The sequence below is a fragment of the Carassius carassius genome, chromosome 31 (genome assembly GCF_963082965.1).
Source record: "Carassius carassius chromosome 31, fCarCar2.1, whole genome shotgun sequence".
NCBI lineage: Eukaryota > Metazoa > Chordata > Actinopteri > Cypriniformes > Cyprinidae > Carassius > Carassius carassius.
This window is the reverse complement of record NC_081785.1, coordinates 1,667,317-1,685,692: the sequence shown is the minus strand read 5'-3', so window position 1 is coordinate 1,685,692 and position 18,376 is coordinate 1,667,317. Positions and strand designations below refer to the sequence as shown.

Genomic DNA, 18,376 nt, shown 5'->3' with positions numbered 1-18,376 from the left:
AGCTTCTGCTCCTCTCACTCACTCCTCCGTCTGGTAAGTGTTTCCTCACGCCTCCTCCTAAACTTTGCTTAAAAATGTTAATGTTTCACTGTATTCATATATATATATTTTTTTTTTATGTGAAGTGGTTTGAATGCATTTTTGATTGTCATAGGTAAATATATATCAATGTGTTGAAAAGCTTGTTTCAGTGTAACAGCACATGTGCTTAGGCTCAGTTTCTGTGTTAAAGTCTTGTGTGTCTGATGAATCCTTGTAAATATCAGTGCAAGAGCAAATGGAAACACATTCAAATTCATGAAGGTTCAGTGTAGCTCAACTGGAAGACAGAAAAAAAATTGATTTAGCATTTTTTAAATTATTATTATTTTTATTAAATGTGCAATGCAGTTTCACAACGTCTTGTAAACACTCATGAATGCTGACATGCTGGGGAATAAACAGACAAGTTGACCATATTAAGAGTCTATTGAAATAGACTCCAGGCCATGAACAGGTGCCTTGTGCTGTTCTTGTGAAAGGGGGAGTTATCAGCCCGGACAGAGCGGCTAAATATAACCAGATGAACAGGTCAAACAAAGAGACAGAGGATAAACAACCCCAAACAGCTTTGTACAATAATTAAGAGCAAATACATTTACTGTAAAGCAGTCATTACACATCTTGATCTGATCTGACTGTGTGCACTTTTAAACATATAACGTATGGGTGATTTGTCAAGTGATTCTAAGAACTTTTAAAGATTCCTTTAAAGCTTTAGTTTAAAGTAGTTTTAAATTATTTACAATGATACAATCATTGAAATTCTACTTCACAATATATTTGGGTACACTCTTAAAAACAAAGGTGCTTAAATGGTTCTTCACAGCGATGCCATTTTTGGTTCCACAAAGAACCATTCATGCTATTACTTGTTTCAGAATGTTCAGATTCACATTCAAAAGTAACATTCTCATAATCTTTCCAAATTTATAAAATGGAATGTTCGTTAACATTTGCATAACTCACAAAAAAAAGAAGAAAAAAACAAAGAACAGAACTTTGTTTAGATTATTCAGAGAACATTTAGAAATAATGTTTTCATAACTTAACGGAATGTTAAAAACACTCTTAAAACATATTTTTATTAACTGGGATCATGCCAAACATTTTTGTCCTTTCTCTGAAGCAGATTTGATCAGAATGGAGAGTTGTTCCCCGTCTGTAAACAGTGACACCAAGGCTGAAGTGACCCATGACCTCACCGAGGATCTGAGTCAGCAGCTGGAGGATATCATCAGCACATATCAGGTGAGTGAACAGCCAGGTGAGGCTGAGGATGTTGAAGAAGAGGCCGTCCCAGACAAGAACAAAGAACAGAAAATGGAGAAGAAGATGCTTAAAGGCCTCGGTGAGTCGCATGAAAGATATTTAACCCTATTTGTTACTCTATGTGAAGTGTGTACAAATGCATAGTTTGTTTCTTCATAACAACAGATTTGAAGAAATGTAACATTGCATCACCTGCTCACCAATGGATGCTCTGCAGTGAATGGGTGCCGTCAGAATGCAGCTTTTGGCTTTACAACTGATAGAATGGAGTGTTGTGGATTATTGTGATGTTTTTATCAGCTGTTTGGACTCTCATTCTGACGGCACCCATTCACTGCAGAGCATCTGTTGATGAGCAAGGGATGCAATGCTACATTTCTCCAAATCTGATGAAGAAACAAACTCATAGTCTGAGGGTGAGTAAATCTTCAGCATGTTTTATTTTTGAGTGGACTAAATGTACTCATAAATAATTACATTTAAGTACTCAGAGGCTGTGTTTTTTGGCTTCGTGCAGAATCTTGAAAAAGTGTTCAAGCACAGAGACCTGCAGCAGACATTATTGGAGACAAAACTCACACAGGCCAACATGATGCTCAAAGAAGCTGAGGAGAGACACAAGCTGGAGAAGGAACATGTTAGTGAAACATCTAAAGATTTCATTTAATAAAATATAGTTTTATTGCACAAATTATCTTTCTGCTAGTGTGAGTCCAGTAAAATCTAAACAATGCATTAATGCCACTTTTGAACTAAGTGTACTGTTGTTTTCTAGGACTGTTTACTTACTTCTGATCTATATTTATTCTCCAGTTACTGAAGCAGACTGCAGAGGCCAAAATAAAGGTTAAACTTCTGAAAGAACAAGAGACTGACATGAAGGCTCAGGTAAATTTACACCAGATAATCTCTATTGTTTTCTTAAATCATGTATGTTCAGAAATGAACAGATTTCTTTTCTTTTAGCTTGCTGTATATTCTGAGAAGTTTGACGAATTCCAAGAAACGATGTCTAAGAGCCACAATGTGTACGCCAGCTTCAAACAGGACATGGACAAGGTGTGTGTCTTTGAAATATTTTAATATTCTCTTCAAATCTTTTGATACTTTCCTCCAGCATAATCATATTATTAAAGCTTTTGCACATACTATTCATAAATGTTGATGTTAAGTCCAATGTCATAACTTGTTTACAATCTCACATTAAATGCATCAATGTTTTTGGCTATTAAAGGGTTAATTTCTAGCATGTTTAGTCAGGGTTATTATTGATTACTAAGACTAAAACTATTGAAAAAAATGTTGTTAACTGAAATAAATCTGAAAACAAATTTGCTGAAAATCCTAAACTAATAGAAAATTAGAAATGCTGCTTTGGCAACTTTTAAGTTTAAACTGAAGTTTAAGATGAAGCATTAAAATTACTAACTGGAAAACTAAAACTGAAACTAAACTAAAAATAAAACTGAAATAAAAATAAATGAAACCCAAATAAAGAAAGAAATCAAACCCTTTCTGTCATTTGAAAAAAAAAAAATCTGAATTCTGTTAATTTAAATAAACAAACTGAAATAAATCTAAAATGGTTTAGGTGAAAAACTTAAAACTAAACACAAATTAGCAATGTTGCTTAAGTTTAAGCTGAAGCACTAAAATTACTAAATGGAAATGTATACAACTAAAACTAAACTATAACTGAATTAAAATTGAATTAAACCTATAAACAGTCATAAAATAAAAGACAATTCAATATATTAATACAACATATGATAGTACATAAGAAATAATAAAAACAAACAAATAAAAACATCACTAAGCAGACTGCTGTATGTCTGCTGTACATGTTGAGATGTTGGTTTGTCTTTCAGATGGCAAAGAAGATGAAAAAGTTGGAGAAGGAGGGAACGGCCTGGAAATCCCGTTTTGATGGCTGTAATAAAGCTCTCATTGATATGGTTGCAGATGTAAGTTGCTCAGTTCATATCCCATATATCAATATTGTAGAATATAGTGAACTATCAGGTACTCCAAATAACCTTTTAGTTCTTAAAAGAACCCTTTTTTAACCATTTATTAATCTAAAGAAACTTTTCCACTGTAAAAAAAAAAAACCTTTTGTGCAACGGAAATGTTCCATGGATATTAAAGGTTCTTCATGGAACCAAAGACACAAACAAGGAACCTTAATTTTTAAGAATTAACTTGTTAACTAGTTGTACAGTGAGCATCAAGAAAATGAATCTTCACCCAGATAGTATTGCTGAGTCTTTATAGTAGATACAGATTAATATGATCAAGATGTTCTCATCTAGAAAGCGCTGAAGGAGAAGGAGTTTGAACTTATCGCCCTGAAGACCCAGAAACAGGAGAATCTGTGTAGAGCGCTTCAGGATGAGAGGAAAACCCTGTATGAGAAGCTCCACGGGTCCCAACAGCCTAGAGCCCAAAACTCAGTTGCTACTGAGGCTATTAATACTGAGGAAACTACAGAAGAACCTAACAGGAAGTAACAATCTCAACAGAAGCAGTCATTTAAGATCCAAATGCCCCCATTGAACTGAGCTGTCAGTCTCCCGCAGATGCGACACTGCTGACCAAAGAGCTCACCATCCTGAAAGCAGAGAATGCTCAGATACAGGAGCTTGCCACAGCGTTCACCATCCACCGCCACATGTCTCCAGAGGCCTGCGAGGACTCGAACAGCTGCGTTGAGACCGCAGACGACGCTCAGGTTGAGCAACAGGTCAACACGGAGTTCAACTTCACAAAAGAGACGGTCACAGACACACTGTTTGAAGAACATCAAGAGCTCAGAGACAAAGACATGCAGGCGGTGGATTAGACAGACTAATCTCAATGACATTTTGTCACATTCACAAATAAAGTAGATCCATAATGCTTGTTTTGTGCTTTGACATCATTCATTCATGTGGTGTTACTGTATTTTAAGATGCATGTCATTATACATGGTGTGAGGTTAGACAAAAAACAATTATTGCACGGTTCATACATTTACTTTACTGCAACTGTTGGAAAGTATAGATACTGTACGTAATCATTTATCGGCTCTTTATTTTTGATATAATTACTGAAGCTAAAGCCAACCGTTTATTTCCATATAATTTCATTCATATTTTTGTGAGACTGTCCTTCACATTGGCAGATGAGAACCTGTGGACATAAGTGACTATATTAAGAAACTCATGTGAAGTACAGATTATGTTACAAAAACTGGTAACAAAGTATTAGGGCCAAAGCAAATGTATAAAAATTAACCATTCATGTATAAGCATGTTATATTCAAAGTGCATCAAAAAAACGAGTGGCATTTAGGCTACTATCATGACATAAATGCATTCCAGAATTGAGTTTGACGTAACATTTTTGTTTACAGCTTTGGGAGAAAATAATGTTTTATTGTGTTAATATTTTGGCCTTGGAGTTTCTGGGATATGCATTATTTTTCACTTTATTATAAAGACGCCTTACCATGCGCGTAATTTGCACGGGGGTTACGGGGGTCATGACCCCCCCAAAAATCAGATCCAGCTAATATAACCCCCCCAATATAATCACATCATTCAGATTAAAATAGATATGAAATATTCAGAATGAATACTTTTGTTCATTTTCTTTATTAATTTCATTTGCCAGCAAGAAAGATAGTATCATATTTTAAATAATCTGTAATGTACCCCCCGCCCACCGCACAGATTTGGTATTACCAAAGTCTCTGGTATTACCCAACCCGCTTTCTGTACCAAGTTTGTTCACTATTTTGCGCAGTCGATGGGATGAATGGTTGGAGAAAGCTGACGGAAAGATGAAAAGGACACTGAAAGGCAGCCAGACAACGATTTTTCATTGTTTGTCGACACCAGCCAAAAAAAAAGAAAAAAGAAAAAAAAAAGAAAAACGAAAAATCCTGACCAAACGGAGGTACCCTTAAGTTAGCTGTTAAGTTAGCTCAGCGTTTCTCAAAGTGTGGGGAATAGAAACATGACAAACAGGTTTTGTGCCCATCTTTTTAATTCCGTTATTTATTGACCATACACTCAAAACAAAGACACATTTAAATGTAAGCCTTGACGTTACTTAACCTCTTCACACGTAAGTTTAAAAGTATTTCAAGGCTACCGTTATTGATCGTAGTATCGCTTTATGGTTCCCATGGAGACGCGCCATTCATTGCTTGTCACACCGTAGCCACAATAGCGCTGAATGACTGATGATCTGCTTTTATTTCCTTTTTTATTCAAAATTTCACAAATGTGTTAGCTATAGCAGGATATATCTGATATTCCGATTGTCAAATATGTGCAAGTGGATGTGTTTTGTTGTTCAAACACCTTTATAACGATCGCATTACTTGAGCTGTATGCGCAACGTATTTTAGGTATCTATCTTAAATACCTAAAAAAATACGTACATTATTAGGAATTTACCACCTCTGGTTCAATTTGAGATTATTTTTATTTTTGTTTGTTTGTTTGTTTTTTTGTTGTTCTTTTTGCATGGATTTTGCAAAGTGTCAAAATGAATCAAAGCACAACTAGGTTAATGTTAGTCCACACTTGTATTGATGTTATCAGAGGCTAAATGCAAACACAATTATTATTATTTTTTAATCTAATTTTGAGTCTTATTTCATGCAAAGTGATAATATAATTGCACTTTCATTTTCTTTATTTGAAAATTTTTAATGCTGTTATTTGATGTTAAGTTTTTAAAATGTGATGTTAATAAAATACATTTTAACAGTTAAACTTAAAGCCTAGTTTATTAACATTTTGTTGGGGTGATTGGGGACAGGTGGGGCTCGAAACCCTTTCCTACCTCTGAAGTGGGGAATGGCAGAAAAGTTTGAGAAACACTGAGTTAGCTGATGATTTGTTTTGTTGACTGGAGTTGGCTGGCTAGATGTTCGTTTGCCAGTGTCCTATGAGGTAAAGCCAGAGGGTGCCAGGGACTGTGTAGAACCAATGTCACTGAATTGTAACTGCTGTTTGCTCCAATACAGTCACCCGTTTTGGGGGGGATTGCATAATTAAATTATGCAAATTAGCATGTTACCTTTTACACAAGAAATAATACAATAAATTAATAAATAAATAAATATGCCGCGAGTTTAACCCCCCCAATGGTAGACCCAAAGTTACGCCCTTGCGCCTTACTAAAGCTGTTACTTGTTTAGTACATAAATTAACATCAGACCAGAACTCTTAATCAGCAGGTCATTTGAAAAGAAAATACTTTTTTTGATTGCAAAATTGTTTTATATTGCATTCATGCATTTGCCAGACACTTTTATCCAATGCAACTTGTACTGCATGCAAGTTATACATTTTATCAGTTCATGCATTTTTATGGGAACCAAATTAATGGTCTTGGAGTTGCCAGCAATATGCACTACTGTCTGAGCTACAAGAATGTTTTTTCTTGATGTATTTCCTTTTTTCGAAACAGTTATCAAAGTCTTTGGATCAAACAACAGGAATTTTGCCTCCGTTATGTCCCATACTCTGTTCTCATTTGGTTTGGTGCTCCTTCCTGCTTCGGCGTATTACATTCCTTCATGGAAAAACCTACAGATGGCAATGACTCTACCAACATTCATCTTTCTGATCTATCACTGGTAATTGCTTGCATTGGAACTATAACATATTTATGAGTGATTCTTAATCTAATTTGAAATGAAGGTTCTCTTTAGTTATTCTACATAAGTTATTGGTATCTGTATATGTGATTCTATCATATATCATTTGCTGGATATGGCAGACATTAATGTTGTAACGGTTATTCCAGAGTCTCCAGATGGTCACAGTCACAAAGGAAGACAAAAGAAGCTGTAAACATTGTTGAGAGGATTGCCAAGTGTAATAAAACATCACTTCCGGAAGACTTTCAAGAGGTCATTTGACTTAGACTATATATATTTATCAAATTCATTGTTGTAATATAACCAGTGTTTCTTTAAGAAAATACTGTTTCAGTTTTCTAAATCAAAATTTCACATTTATTTTAGTGCTATTTTTGTTTTTGTAATTTATTGTGAAATTTACTAGCAATTTATCAGTGAAAATTGTATATTTGTATAGCCAATATATAAAACTATGGCTTTGATCATAGATTATAAGTGCTTGTTTTACATTTCTTAGATCACGATAAAGGTGGACAGTCCAAGCAGAAGTCCAGAGCCTCTGATCTTCATGGCAGTGCAGAACCATCTATTTCTGGTCCATCAAGACCATCAGAAACCTTTAGAAATCAGCACACAATCACACATGAAACAAGAGAAAGGACGTCCTCTAGTGGACAGACCAAGGTACTTAAAGAAGCAGCGAGATCTGAGCAAAATAGAACAGCCTTGCAAGCCCAATGCATTCCAGTTTATCCAGCATTGGACACAGAAATGGACTCTGGAAGGTCCCGACAACCACCCAGTCCGTAACTCTATAACAGCCGAAACGAATGGATGTCCCATACTTACCTCAAGCCAGCAGTTTTTTATTTAGTACATTTCACCAAGCTGTGGAGACCCAAATTTTGTCTCAAGCACATCATTGGTATCAAAAAAAGAGCAATGCATCACCGCCTCAAAGACCACAGCCAATGGCAAAGAAAAAACAGTTGTCTTCCAATCATCCGTGCAGACATTGCAAATTAGCTCAGCCTTGCAACTTCTAAGTGCGAACCCTCAGCAGAAAGGGCCCTACAAGAACAAAAGGCAAGACTACTGACCTGCTGAAACAGAAAGTGCAGCACAGCATAGAGGAGAGTGAACGACGGCACATATATAAATCATTTAGTGTGAAAAGACTGAAACAGCTTACCAGCAAAAGGATGGCCCCTTTACACAAGAAGACAGTTTGAAAGTTTCTGTATGATATTTCATAATCAATTACTGTTTAATATTATCTCAGACTTGATCAATTTCTCTAACATTGATATATGGAACTGCAGATGGAGTCAAATGTGGATCTACAGAATACAACAAAAGCTCATCTAGGTTAGTCTCAACTATAAATGATGAATTCACTATTTTTCACACAGTGTCAATAATACACTGTTGAAATGTATAAATGGTGGAAACAGAGTGATGTTGTAGTGACTTTACCAGAGATATTTAGATGATAGGAAACTGTTAAATAAATACATACACTGGAAATAAATTATTCTTTATTGTTTGATGTAACATTAGTCATAAACATCTGCATCATAAAAACAAATGCTTCTTATTTTACACCTTATTTTGTTGATAAAACTGCACCACCATTTGTTCCTGCTCTCTGGTTTCAATGGACCCTCGGCGTATGCTTCTTATCTCATTAATCGCATCGATTCCGGTGATTTTCCTGCTCTTCACCAGGTAACAGGCGAGCATCGTCCCTGTTCGCCCAAAACCAAGCAAACAGTGCACCGCAACAGCCTGCCGAAGACAAACACTTCAACAAAGACGTGCTTAAAGAGTTACACTATAATGTGACATCCTCCAGCGGTTAAAGCATAAAGTACGTTTTACTTGCGGAAGAACATTGTTTTACGCAAGTCGTGCTTCGGCTCCGCTATTCAGCGCGGATGAATCTAATGTCTTTGTAAACATATAGTTACAGACAGGGGCGTCACTGGGCCCTTTTTAGGGGGGCTTCAGCTTCTGCCCAGCCCCCCTAAAAAAATATTTGATTAATACATTTTTGATCGCTTCAGTCCCCTTTAAAAAAAACTCATTTGAAACGGCGGCAAGCTGCGTCAAGTTTCGGCTCATCCCCCTATCTGAGTCTGCTTGGAGTTAGCGCATTTTTCAATCTTCAGTGGCGCCGAGCAGAGCGAACATCAGAGATTACAAGGTGTGTCGTGAGTGCATTTATTGATAGATTGCTATGATATTACATCTGCATCGGTGCAGTTCTTTGTCATAAATGCATTGCAGTTTACATAATGTAATGTTACTGGAGCATTGGGAGCAACACGGGACGGCTCGGTTTCTCATCCAATATCAATACGTTTCGCTGCGTTCACCTTCAGCCCTATAGTGTGATAGTTGTTTTTTATTCCTACAAAAATGAAGCGATTAACACCCATGAAAACATACTTTAGAAAACGATCATGATTTATTTTATTTATTTACTTTTTAAACTTTAAAACATATTATTTTGTATTTTGGCATTACATTATGCTGCCATGCACATAAATGATTAAAGACACACATCATTGTCTGAAAGCACTAGATGGCCCAGAGAGAGAACATCATTATTATTTTGGAGTTTTTTTGTTTTATATGAATAAATATAGTTTTGTATTAAGTAATAATGAATCAGGAGGAGTGTACATATATATTAGAGTAAGAGTAGAAGGGATTTGTGATTTTCTTTTAAGTACTTGATTTATAGAAGTGGCAAATTGATAATTCATGTTGTTATTTTTAATAAATAGAAATAAATATAGAACAGATTAATCATATTGCCAATAGACAGTTACATTAATACACGTTTAGCTGGTTAGTTAAATGATTTGAAATTAGATTTTCACGGGGTGACTTGGTGAATAACCAACCGTATTGTTGATTACAAAGGCTAAAAAGCTTAAAAAATAAAATAATTTATATTTCATTGTTGATGGACTTAGTTACCTAGCTTTCCTGGTAGCTTTGTCTGAGAAAATGATTCATAAATCAACCTATCAGTTGACCCTATGTTTACTTTCTTCACTGACAGACAAAAATAAAAAGCCTATATCAGTCAAAGCTCAGCTTTACGAGGGAAAAGACAGAGCAAGATAAAAACCAAGAGAAAAAGAGTGTGATGCTGATGAGGTGAGAAAAAAACAGGTGCCTGCACATGGTTTTAAAGCTATTGTCATCCAATTTTTTTGGCCTTCAAAACATCTTAAAATGCACATATGTAGATCAGAGAAATCAAAATTTTCTCGGGGGAGCATGCCCCTGAACCCCCCTAAATACCTCACATTCGGTACCTCAGTGATTATAAAACTGTGCCATATGCATGTTACTGGATGAATGAATGAAACTAGTTAATAATGAGCATTAGAGCATAAACTAATTATTATTATTTTTATTTACATCATTCCCTCATTGGGGGCTGAGCCCCCCTAAAATGAAAATCCTAGAATCGCCCCTGGTTACAGATGATAGTTTAACAGTGCTAATATAACAGACATCAAAACTCTACGAAAATATGTCTTAAGAGCAGGTAAGTGGTGTTGTTGCTTTGACTTTTTGTTTTAGAATAACGTTACAAATGTTGCAACTAGAAAGATCCCTATTATTTTCCGACAAAGATGGAAACTATAACTGTTTGTAAACAGACCTAAGTAGTAAATGGTTTAGAGATTCGTTTGGTTGCCTACATAAACATTGTGTTGCGAAGCCAGTGTACAGAAAATGTGAAGCAAACTATGTTGGTTCGTGTTTTATTACGGTTAACTGTAGCTTTCACTTTTTGCTTTCAGCTTGAGGTTTAATCGCTTCAAGATCGCATACTTTCACTGCATATACTATCTGCCTGACCTTTTTTTTTATTAATTAATTATTATTTTTTTATATTAACTAATCAGATATGACATTAACAAGCATGAAGGAATTATGAAAGTATGCAATTTCCCAGGATATCCATCCTGAAGACTGAAAAATACTGCAACTTGCCATAGTGACTTAAGGTAAGGTAAAAATACAGATATGATGTACTCTCTCATTATTTAAAAATAGTTCATTTTTGAACACAAAACCATTATTTATATGGTTCATGGATTTTTTTTCCTGAAACGTTTTATTTGGATATTTGTCTAACATGTTTTAAATGTTAGAACGTTTAAAGAACAATCAAAAGTAACATTCCCATAATCCCACATGGAAAGAACCTATATGTGGATATATGTGCATATATGAAACCTATATGCAGTGTATATGCACATATATGCTGCATATATGCACATATATGATAATATATATGCTGCATATATGCGCAAATATGCTGCATATATGCCGTATATATGCATATATATGCCACATATAGGCAAAATTGAGGTGCATATATGTGCATATACAGGAAATATAGGTCTCCTGTATTGCTTCTTCATATCCACATATAAGCCCTATACATAAAAGATATGTCTTCTATATAGCTAATGGCAGGATCTGGTCATTTTGTAGCTCATATCTCATTTTTGACTGTCATACATGATGCCTAGCTCATATTTTTTGTTTTGTACTATTTGATTGATCTTGAGTAAATAAATAATGTACATTTCTACATTTTGGACTTTTATTTATGTTGCCTAGCAGCTAAGGATTTTAATTGTACTATTATAGGTGAACATATAGGGGCATATATACGTGCATGTATGTACCTATATAGGTATATGTATGCACATATATATGTGTACATATATGTACACATATGTGTAAATATATGTGTATATATTAAATTAAAATTAAATAAAATTTTAATTTAATATGTGTATATATATATATATATATATATGTGTGTACATATATATGTACATATATGTGTACATATATATCTGTGCATATATGTACATATATATGTGTGCATATATGTATGGTAAAAATATACATATATGTACATATAATATAGGAAAACGGCCAATTTTATATATTTCACATATATTAAAAACCTATATCAAAACCTATATTGAAACATGTTTATATAGTTTTTTTCCATGTGGGATAGCTGCAAAATGATCAAATAGAATGTTCCCCTAATGGTTGCATAACCAAGAAAAACAAAATGAAAAAGTAAAAGAAATACTGGAGAGCATTCGGCCTCAACGTTTTCATAATTTAATGGGAAAGTTAGCAAAACATATTAAAACAAAACTGTTAGCTGCGATTATGTAACTTTAATTAATGTTTGAAAAAACAAAGATATGCATAATTAAATGGCCTGTTTTACCTGTCCTCTAGCATTGGCCTCCTCCACTATGGACAGGAATCTGTTGATCTGATCAAACGTTGGCGCGCAGAAGTCGTGAATCCTGATGTGATGAAGGGTCAGGTCAGGACAGGTGTCATGGTAAGGAGGTTTGCGCTCGCTCAGGGTCACCAGATGTTTAATGCCGTTGTTCAGCAGATACTGATAGTGAGCCGTCATTCGAGGCATTGCCAGGCCTGCAACCTTACCAGGATCCACCCAGGAGAAGTTTGAAGGTTGTGCCGAAGCCATAGTTTTCTCTGTTGTATAAAAAAATTTTTTTTTTACCTCTAAACAAATGCATCTTTGCAACATTAAGGAAAAACTCAAATATACTTTAAATTTAAAGTTACAATTTTTTTCACTAACCCCCACCCAAAATACAAAAAGTAAATCAAAATATTAATAAAAAAAGCATTTAAATAATACTAATGAGTCTCTTAAGTAAAAAACAAAACAAAAGATGTAATACAAGCATGACCTTAAATAATATTGTATTATATGGTGCAATTTTACAATGCAAATTTAAACTTCAAATATCATTGTATTTTATAATTTAATTTCACAGTCCATCATTATGCTTAAAAATTGTTATATTATAGTGCAACCACAAACAATATTGGATTGCATATTGTATTTTATATCATAACATTTTGTTTGTGGTCTACATTGTATCATTCTACATTGTGGTTGTGGGGTAAATTAATCAAATACTTTGACTGCAAACACAGTTTGTTCTGTACCTTGTTTAGTCCAATGTTTACTCGGCGTGATCCATATCAGCTCTAAATGGTTCTTTTCTGAAGACCCTGATAATCACACCCTGATCTATATATTATTATGATCTATATATTATTATTTTAGCTATAGATTAAATGCAATCTTTAGAACACAGGCACATGTTGTTCAGGCGGAACTGAAGCAGCTGTCGAGTTTTACCATTGGGCGGCACCCGTTACTAACTAATCACTGCAGTCTGCTTCATGGAGTCTTTACCTGTAGAGGGCGCACAAAGGCCATAAACCCGCAATTTTCCATTAAAACACGGGGAAATCTGAGCAAGAGTTTTGCTTTAGTGCAAACAGCCTTTGAATTAAAAATTAAACATTTTAAACATAGAAACTGAAACTACTTGCAGCTGATATATGGATACAATTTCGATGCAATATTTTCTTTGTAAAATTATCAAATAAAGTACGTTTTACTTTAATCATAAACGACTGCGGTTAGCCCATCTCTAGTTAAGTAACGCTTACCACGTGACAGACTTTGCCGTCTGGAAAATACTGTTACACCTTATAAATGACGCAGGAACACTTTTAAGTAATTGAATTAGAAATCATATCGAAGAGTTAAAACATGAGAATCTACTTTTAGACTAGTAGTACCTGACAACATCGCTTTTTGATAGCTGCTAATTGCTAGTTGCGGTGTATTTATGTGGTTTAACGCTGTTTCCACCAGGACTGCAAGGACGATCGCATCAGAAAAGGTTTATTAGCAGTGATACAGTGCACTAAAACACAATAAATACGTGTAAATGTACAAAAAAAAAGTTAGCATTAAAATTTGCGTAAATAAGCATGTCAGGATGGCCGAGCGGTCTAAGGCGCTGCGTTCAGGTCGCAGTCTCCTCTGGAGGCGTGGGTTCGAATCCCACTTCTGACAAGTACATCTTTTTTGTTTTTGACAACTTTTTGTAATATTGTTAATTGCTTTAAATAAATAAAGTTTCAAGGTTAATTAAATGTATATATGTACTTTGTTTGATATTTTTTTCATTAAATTTAATACACCAATGGAAATGTGTTTTGTTATTATTAGTTATTTAGTAGTTGTTGTATTAATTTTTATTCTGATTAAGCATGTTATTTGTAGTTGTATTCATATTTATTTTAAGCATGTTATTAGTTGTAATTTTGTTGATATTAAATCAGATTTTTTTTTAAGGTTACATTCATTCAAGACCCCTTCAAATCTGTCATTTCTAATTAAAAAAGGATGCAAAAATAGTCATTATTATGCTGAAAAATGTCTGTGACAAATGACAAAGTGCAAATTATCTTTTTATAGGAATACGTTCTATTGTTGCAATGTACTGATGAAATGTTTACTAAAGTACAAATAAAACAGCAATAATTCTCTTTTTTACAATTATGCCAACATAACATTAATGTATATTAAATAAATTAAATTTATATAAGTTTTCAAAAAAAAAAAAAAAAAAATTAAAAGGGAAATAAAAGGAAAATAAATGTAGAAATCCAAAAGCATCTCAATTTGTTTTTTTTATTTATTTTACAATTATGCTTACAGAACAGTAATGAATATTAAACTAAGTTTTCAAACAATAAATTAAAAAGGTAAAAGTAAAAGTGAAATAGGATTAAAAAAAGTTAAAGTAAATAAAGTTAAATAAAATAATGTTAAACACAAATATTAACAATAGTGAACTATATTTAAACAACTATATACACACAACAATAAATAAAAATATACAGTGTATACATTATTTGGGAACAGTTCTCCGCATTTCCTCTAACCACTGTTCTTTTGTAACGTTCTCAGTCTGTGGACAGTACACCTTGCCCCTGTACTGGTTATGTCCCGTTGCACTGGTTTTGAATTGTCCACACTTCCTGCAAGTGTTTGCCTTGTAGGGTCTCTTGGGCATGGTTTGTGGATTGGCAGCTGGTTGTAAATTGTTGCTCTGCACAACTGTAGGCTGTAACAGTGGCATCCTATGGACAGCTCACAGTCTTTGAACCATTTGCAGACCCTGGAACACTGGCACACCCTGAAACATCGGCAAAAATATGGTTTTCTGGTATTAAAAAAATTTGTACAAGTTTAATAATTCGTACAGAATGAAACGTGAAATGTGTCTTCATAGAATACTTTATAGATTATGCCATTACTTACAGAGGACAGTACTGCTTGGTATTTAGGCACTAGACACTGTTGCGCTTGGCTGGTCTTCAACCTGAGAAGGTCTCCTGGCCACACTAAGATTTGGCTTTGCTGCAGCAATGTGAGAGCCAGTAAATCTTGGTTTGGTAAACCAAAAATGTGAGAAGACAGAATGTGTTATAATAGCAAGAATTACTATTTATATTAATATTACTATTTTAAGTAAATGCAGGTTTTTAAAAACATTCTTTCTGAATAGAAGTGTCATCCATAAGAGGAATGATTTATTAGTAGTATTGACTCTTGAAATTACTACAAAGTATTTGCATGATGGAATAATTGTTAATATGTGTACAGTTAATAATAGCCAGCGTCTATGTGGAATGTTACCTGAGATTGAGAATGAAAGATAATGTTGCTTTAACACATGAGAAGTATTGAGAGAGATGCCATGAGGGACATGAGTCTAGCTCAGTGACCTTCAACCCAGGCAGAGCTCAGTTAGCTCTGAGAGAGAGGAAGAGGACAATCCAAGAGTAAAGCCCAGAGATGAAAGAGAGAAAGCAGACAGGTTACATTCTACATTTATCCTTGACCATGTGACTTAAACCAAATCTGAGATATTCAAACTGACCATTCAAGACAACATGTGCCCCCACTGTACAAGAGGGGTGACAATTAGTAGGTCAGCCAGCATCTCATCGCATTCTTGCTTTTTCTTTTTTTCTTCTTCTTACGTTCTGAACTTTCTTGAATTTTAATTGAGCTCATACTTAAGTGGTATTATTAAAAAAGTTAAATAGTAATTCTTACCATTGAAAATTGTGGTGCAACTCTTGCTTCCACAGGTGCAGTAGACTAGGGGCAGGGGCAGAGGCTGGGGGTCAGGCTGACTCTGCTCCATGGCCTTCTTTGCTGTTTCAGCAGCATGAGGTTCTTCCACCACCCTTTGTGCGGGTCCAGTAGAGGCTTAAGACGACCAAAAACAAAACAAAACACTTTAATAGATAATTCAGAAAGAAACCTTTTCAGTATATATACTAATAAAAAAAATACTACATTAATGTTACCTTTGGAGTTTGAAAACCACAGATGCATTTCAGCACACCTCCAAGCAAGGTTGTTTGGCCACGAGACAGCATCTGACATTTCTCTATCTGTAAGCATTATAACAAATATAATGCACAATACAAGTGAGTCCCTTAAGAGAGCATAAAATACTTCATTAAATTAATATATTTATTCATTCATTGATTAATTTCTAGGACACAAGTCACATTTATCTTATATATAATGTTACAACTAGTATCTCTGTTTAGAGGAGAAAGATACAAGAGAGGGACATTTCTCAAAATACCTGCAACATTACATACATGTCTATAAACAATTATTACAGACTCTGGTTTACACTGTTGTTAGCCATAACATAACACAGCCATCACATTACATCATTCAAATGAATGGGACCAGGTAAATGTTTGTTCTGAAGCCTGATGTGTTGTTCTCTTATGCAAATACATTAAACAAAGATACTAATAATGTTCGATTATGATTATTATTATTTTTATTTCTCTATCATGCAAAGGTAACAAACACTCACCCTCTGATAAATCTCGTACCACTTTTTATGTCGAACTACGCGACAATGACCCCGGTCATAGGTCACGAACTTCAGTAATTAACCTTTTTTTACCTCTGACACGCCCCCTGAGGATGATGTCATTCTTTCGTACAACTTCGGCACGGTTCGGCAACTTGATTGACACCTGACTAGAAGAGCTGACCCCTCCACCTAGTGGTGATACGCGGAAACGTGCCGTCGACATCCCCCTGCTCTCTGATTGGCCAAATGTCACGAATGTCAAGAGAATGTTATGAATTGCGCTTTTTGATTGGCTGGAAATGTTAAGGCGCTTCGACGCGATTGGTCCAAATGTCATAGCGCTTCGATGCGATTGGCTGCGCAGTTCGACATTGCTCAACTATCCTTCGTCAGCTAGCGCTCAGGTCGCAGTCTCCTCTGGAGGCGTGGGTTCGAATCCCACTTCTGACATATACATCTTTTTTGATTTTGGTAAAACAACTAGAACCTGTGTTAAGTTCATATTTTGAGTCTGCAGTCACGAAATTCTTGCATAAACCTACAGTTATACCATGGAATATCGTTTGTAGGCTAGAAATCGGTTGCAGCTGTCTGTTGTCATAGATCGCAAACATTGACCAAGCATGCAAGTAAGCAAGTTTAGTAACAGCTTACTGATTGTACTATTGCAACATAAAGCATGCATATGTGCACATTGATGCAATGAGTCATTTGTCATTTGACAACCGTATAGAATATGTCTCTTTGAATAATAAAATATATTGTTGTAAATGTTATCATAGTGTAAAAAAAAAAAGTAGTCGTGACACTTTAAATAAAATCACTCATTAACCAACCAAACAAGCCAAACCTATAGTGCTCGCAAGTGGAAACAAATGCAAATTTGCTAGCAGCATTTTCTATGCTGTAATTGGTCAAATGTCATTTCTTGAATCACTATGATCTCTGATGATTGGCTGCAGCTTTTAGGAATCTATGCATATTTCTGAATGGTTATTATTGGCAGATCATCTGGATGCTGCATCGGATTTTCAATTAATTGGCAAAGTTGTCTCAAAGATTTGACGTTATTAAAATATTTGTTCAAAGTTATCTGGTCTTTAACAATATTTGCATCCAAAATGACGCTCATACACGATGTACTCAACTGTGTAGTGTATGAATTTTATAAGGTTATTTTGTTATTCGTAATCTGATTTAAATAGCCCATCCCCATCCGCTACATAATTCCAGCTGCAAGAGTTGAGTGAATAAAATGTTTTGGAAAAGTGCATAATCTGGGTATATAAAGTTCACTCTTTCTTGTTGGAATTTTCACTTTTTGGAATTTGATCTATTAATACTCTGAAACGTCATAGAATAGTGCACAAGTATGCAAACTATCTAATGCTCTCATAACATTATTTATACGTATTTTATGAACGTTTTTCCTGAAACACTTTAGATGGACTTTTTTTTTTATGTCACTTGTTTCAAAACGTTCAGAGAACATTCAAAAGTAACATTCCCCTTAATGTTTGCTGGTAGCCTTTAACGTCCATAGTATGAAAAAAGAATACTATGGAAGTCTTTGGCTAGCAGCAACTCATTGGTTACCAGCATT

At 34.8% G+C, this 18,376-nt stretch overlaps 1 protein-coding gene, 1 non-coding gene and 1 pseudogene across 2 annotated transcripts; 2 read left to right on the top strand and 1 right to left on the bottom strand.

The window, feature by feature from the left end:
• The first annotated feature begins 1,182 nt into the window (after positions 1-1,182).
• LOC132111881 (beta-taxilin-like) lies at positions 1,183-4,189 on the top strand (annotated as a pseudogene).
• A 4,279-nt stretch (positions 4,190-8,468) lies between these two features.
• Positions 8,469-13,765, bottom strand: LOC132111292 (dual specificity protein phosphatase 23-like). The gene is made up of 3 exons (XM_059518459.1): positions 13,004-13,765; positions 12,243-12,520; positions 8,469-8,740 (listed from the first exon to the last, which is right to left on the bottom strand). The coding sequence occupies exons 2-3, from the start codon at positions 12,510-12,512 to the stop codon at positions 8,552-8,554; spliced, it is 459 nt and encodes a 152-aa protein (XP_059374442.1). The 5' UTR covers positions 12,513-12,520; positions 13,004-13,765; the 3' UTR covers positions 8,469-8,551.
• An 80-nt stretch (positions 13,766-13,845) lies between these two features.
• Positions 13,846-13,928, top strand: trnal-cag (transfer RNA leucine (anticodon CAG)). Its single transcript has one exon. It is a non-coding gene; the product is annotated as a tRNA-Leu (tRNA).
• Positions 13,929-18,376: the final 4,448 nt, after the last annotated feature.

Excerpts from the sequence above, each read along its gene's own strand:
- LOC132111292 (XM_059518459.1), bottom strand. The coding sequence starts at position 12,512 with ATGGCTTCGGCACAACCTTCAAACTTCTCCTGGGTGGATCCTGGTAAG. Across the intron at positions 8,741-12,242 it reads AGGCCAATGCTAGAGGACAG|GCTGTTGCGGTGCACTGTTT; the intron begins GTAAAACAGGCC and ends TGTCTTCGGCAG.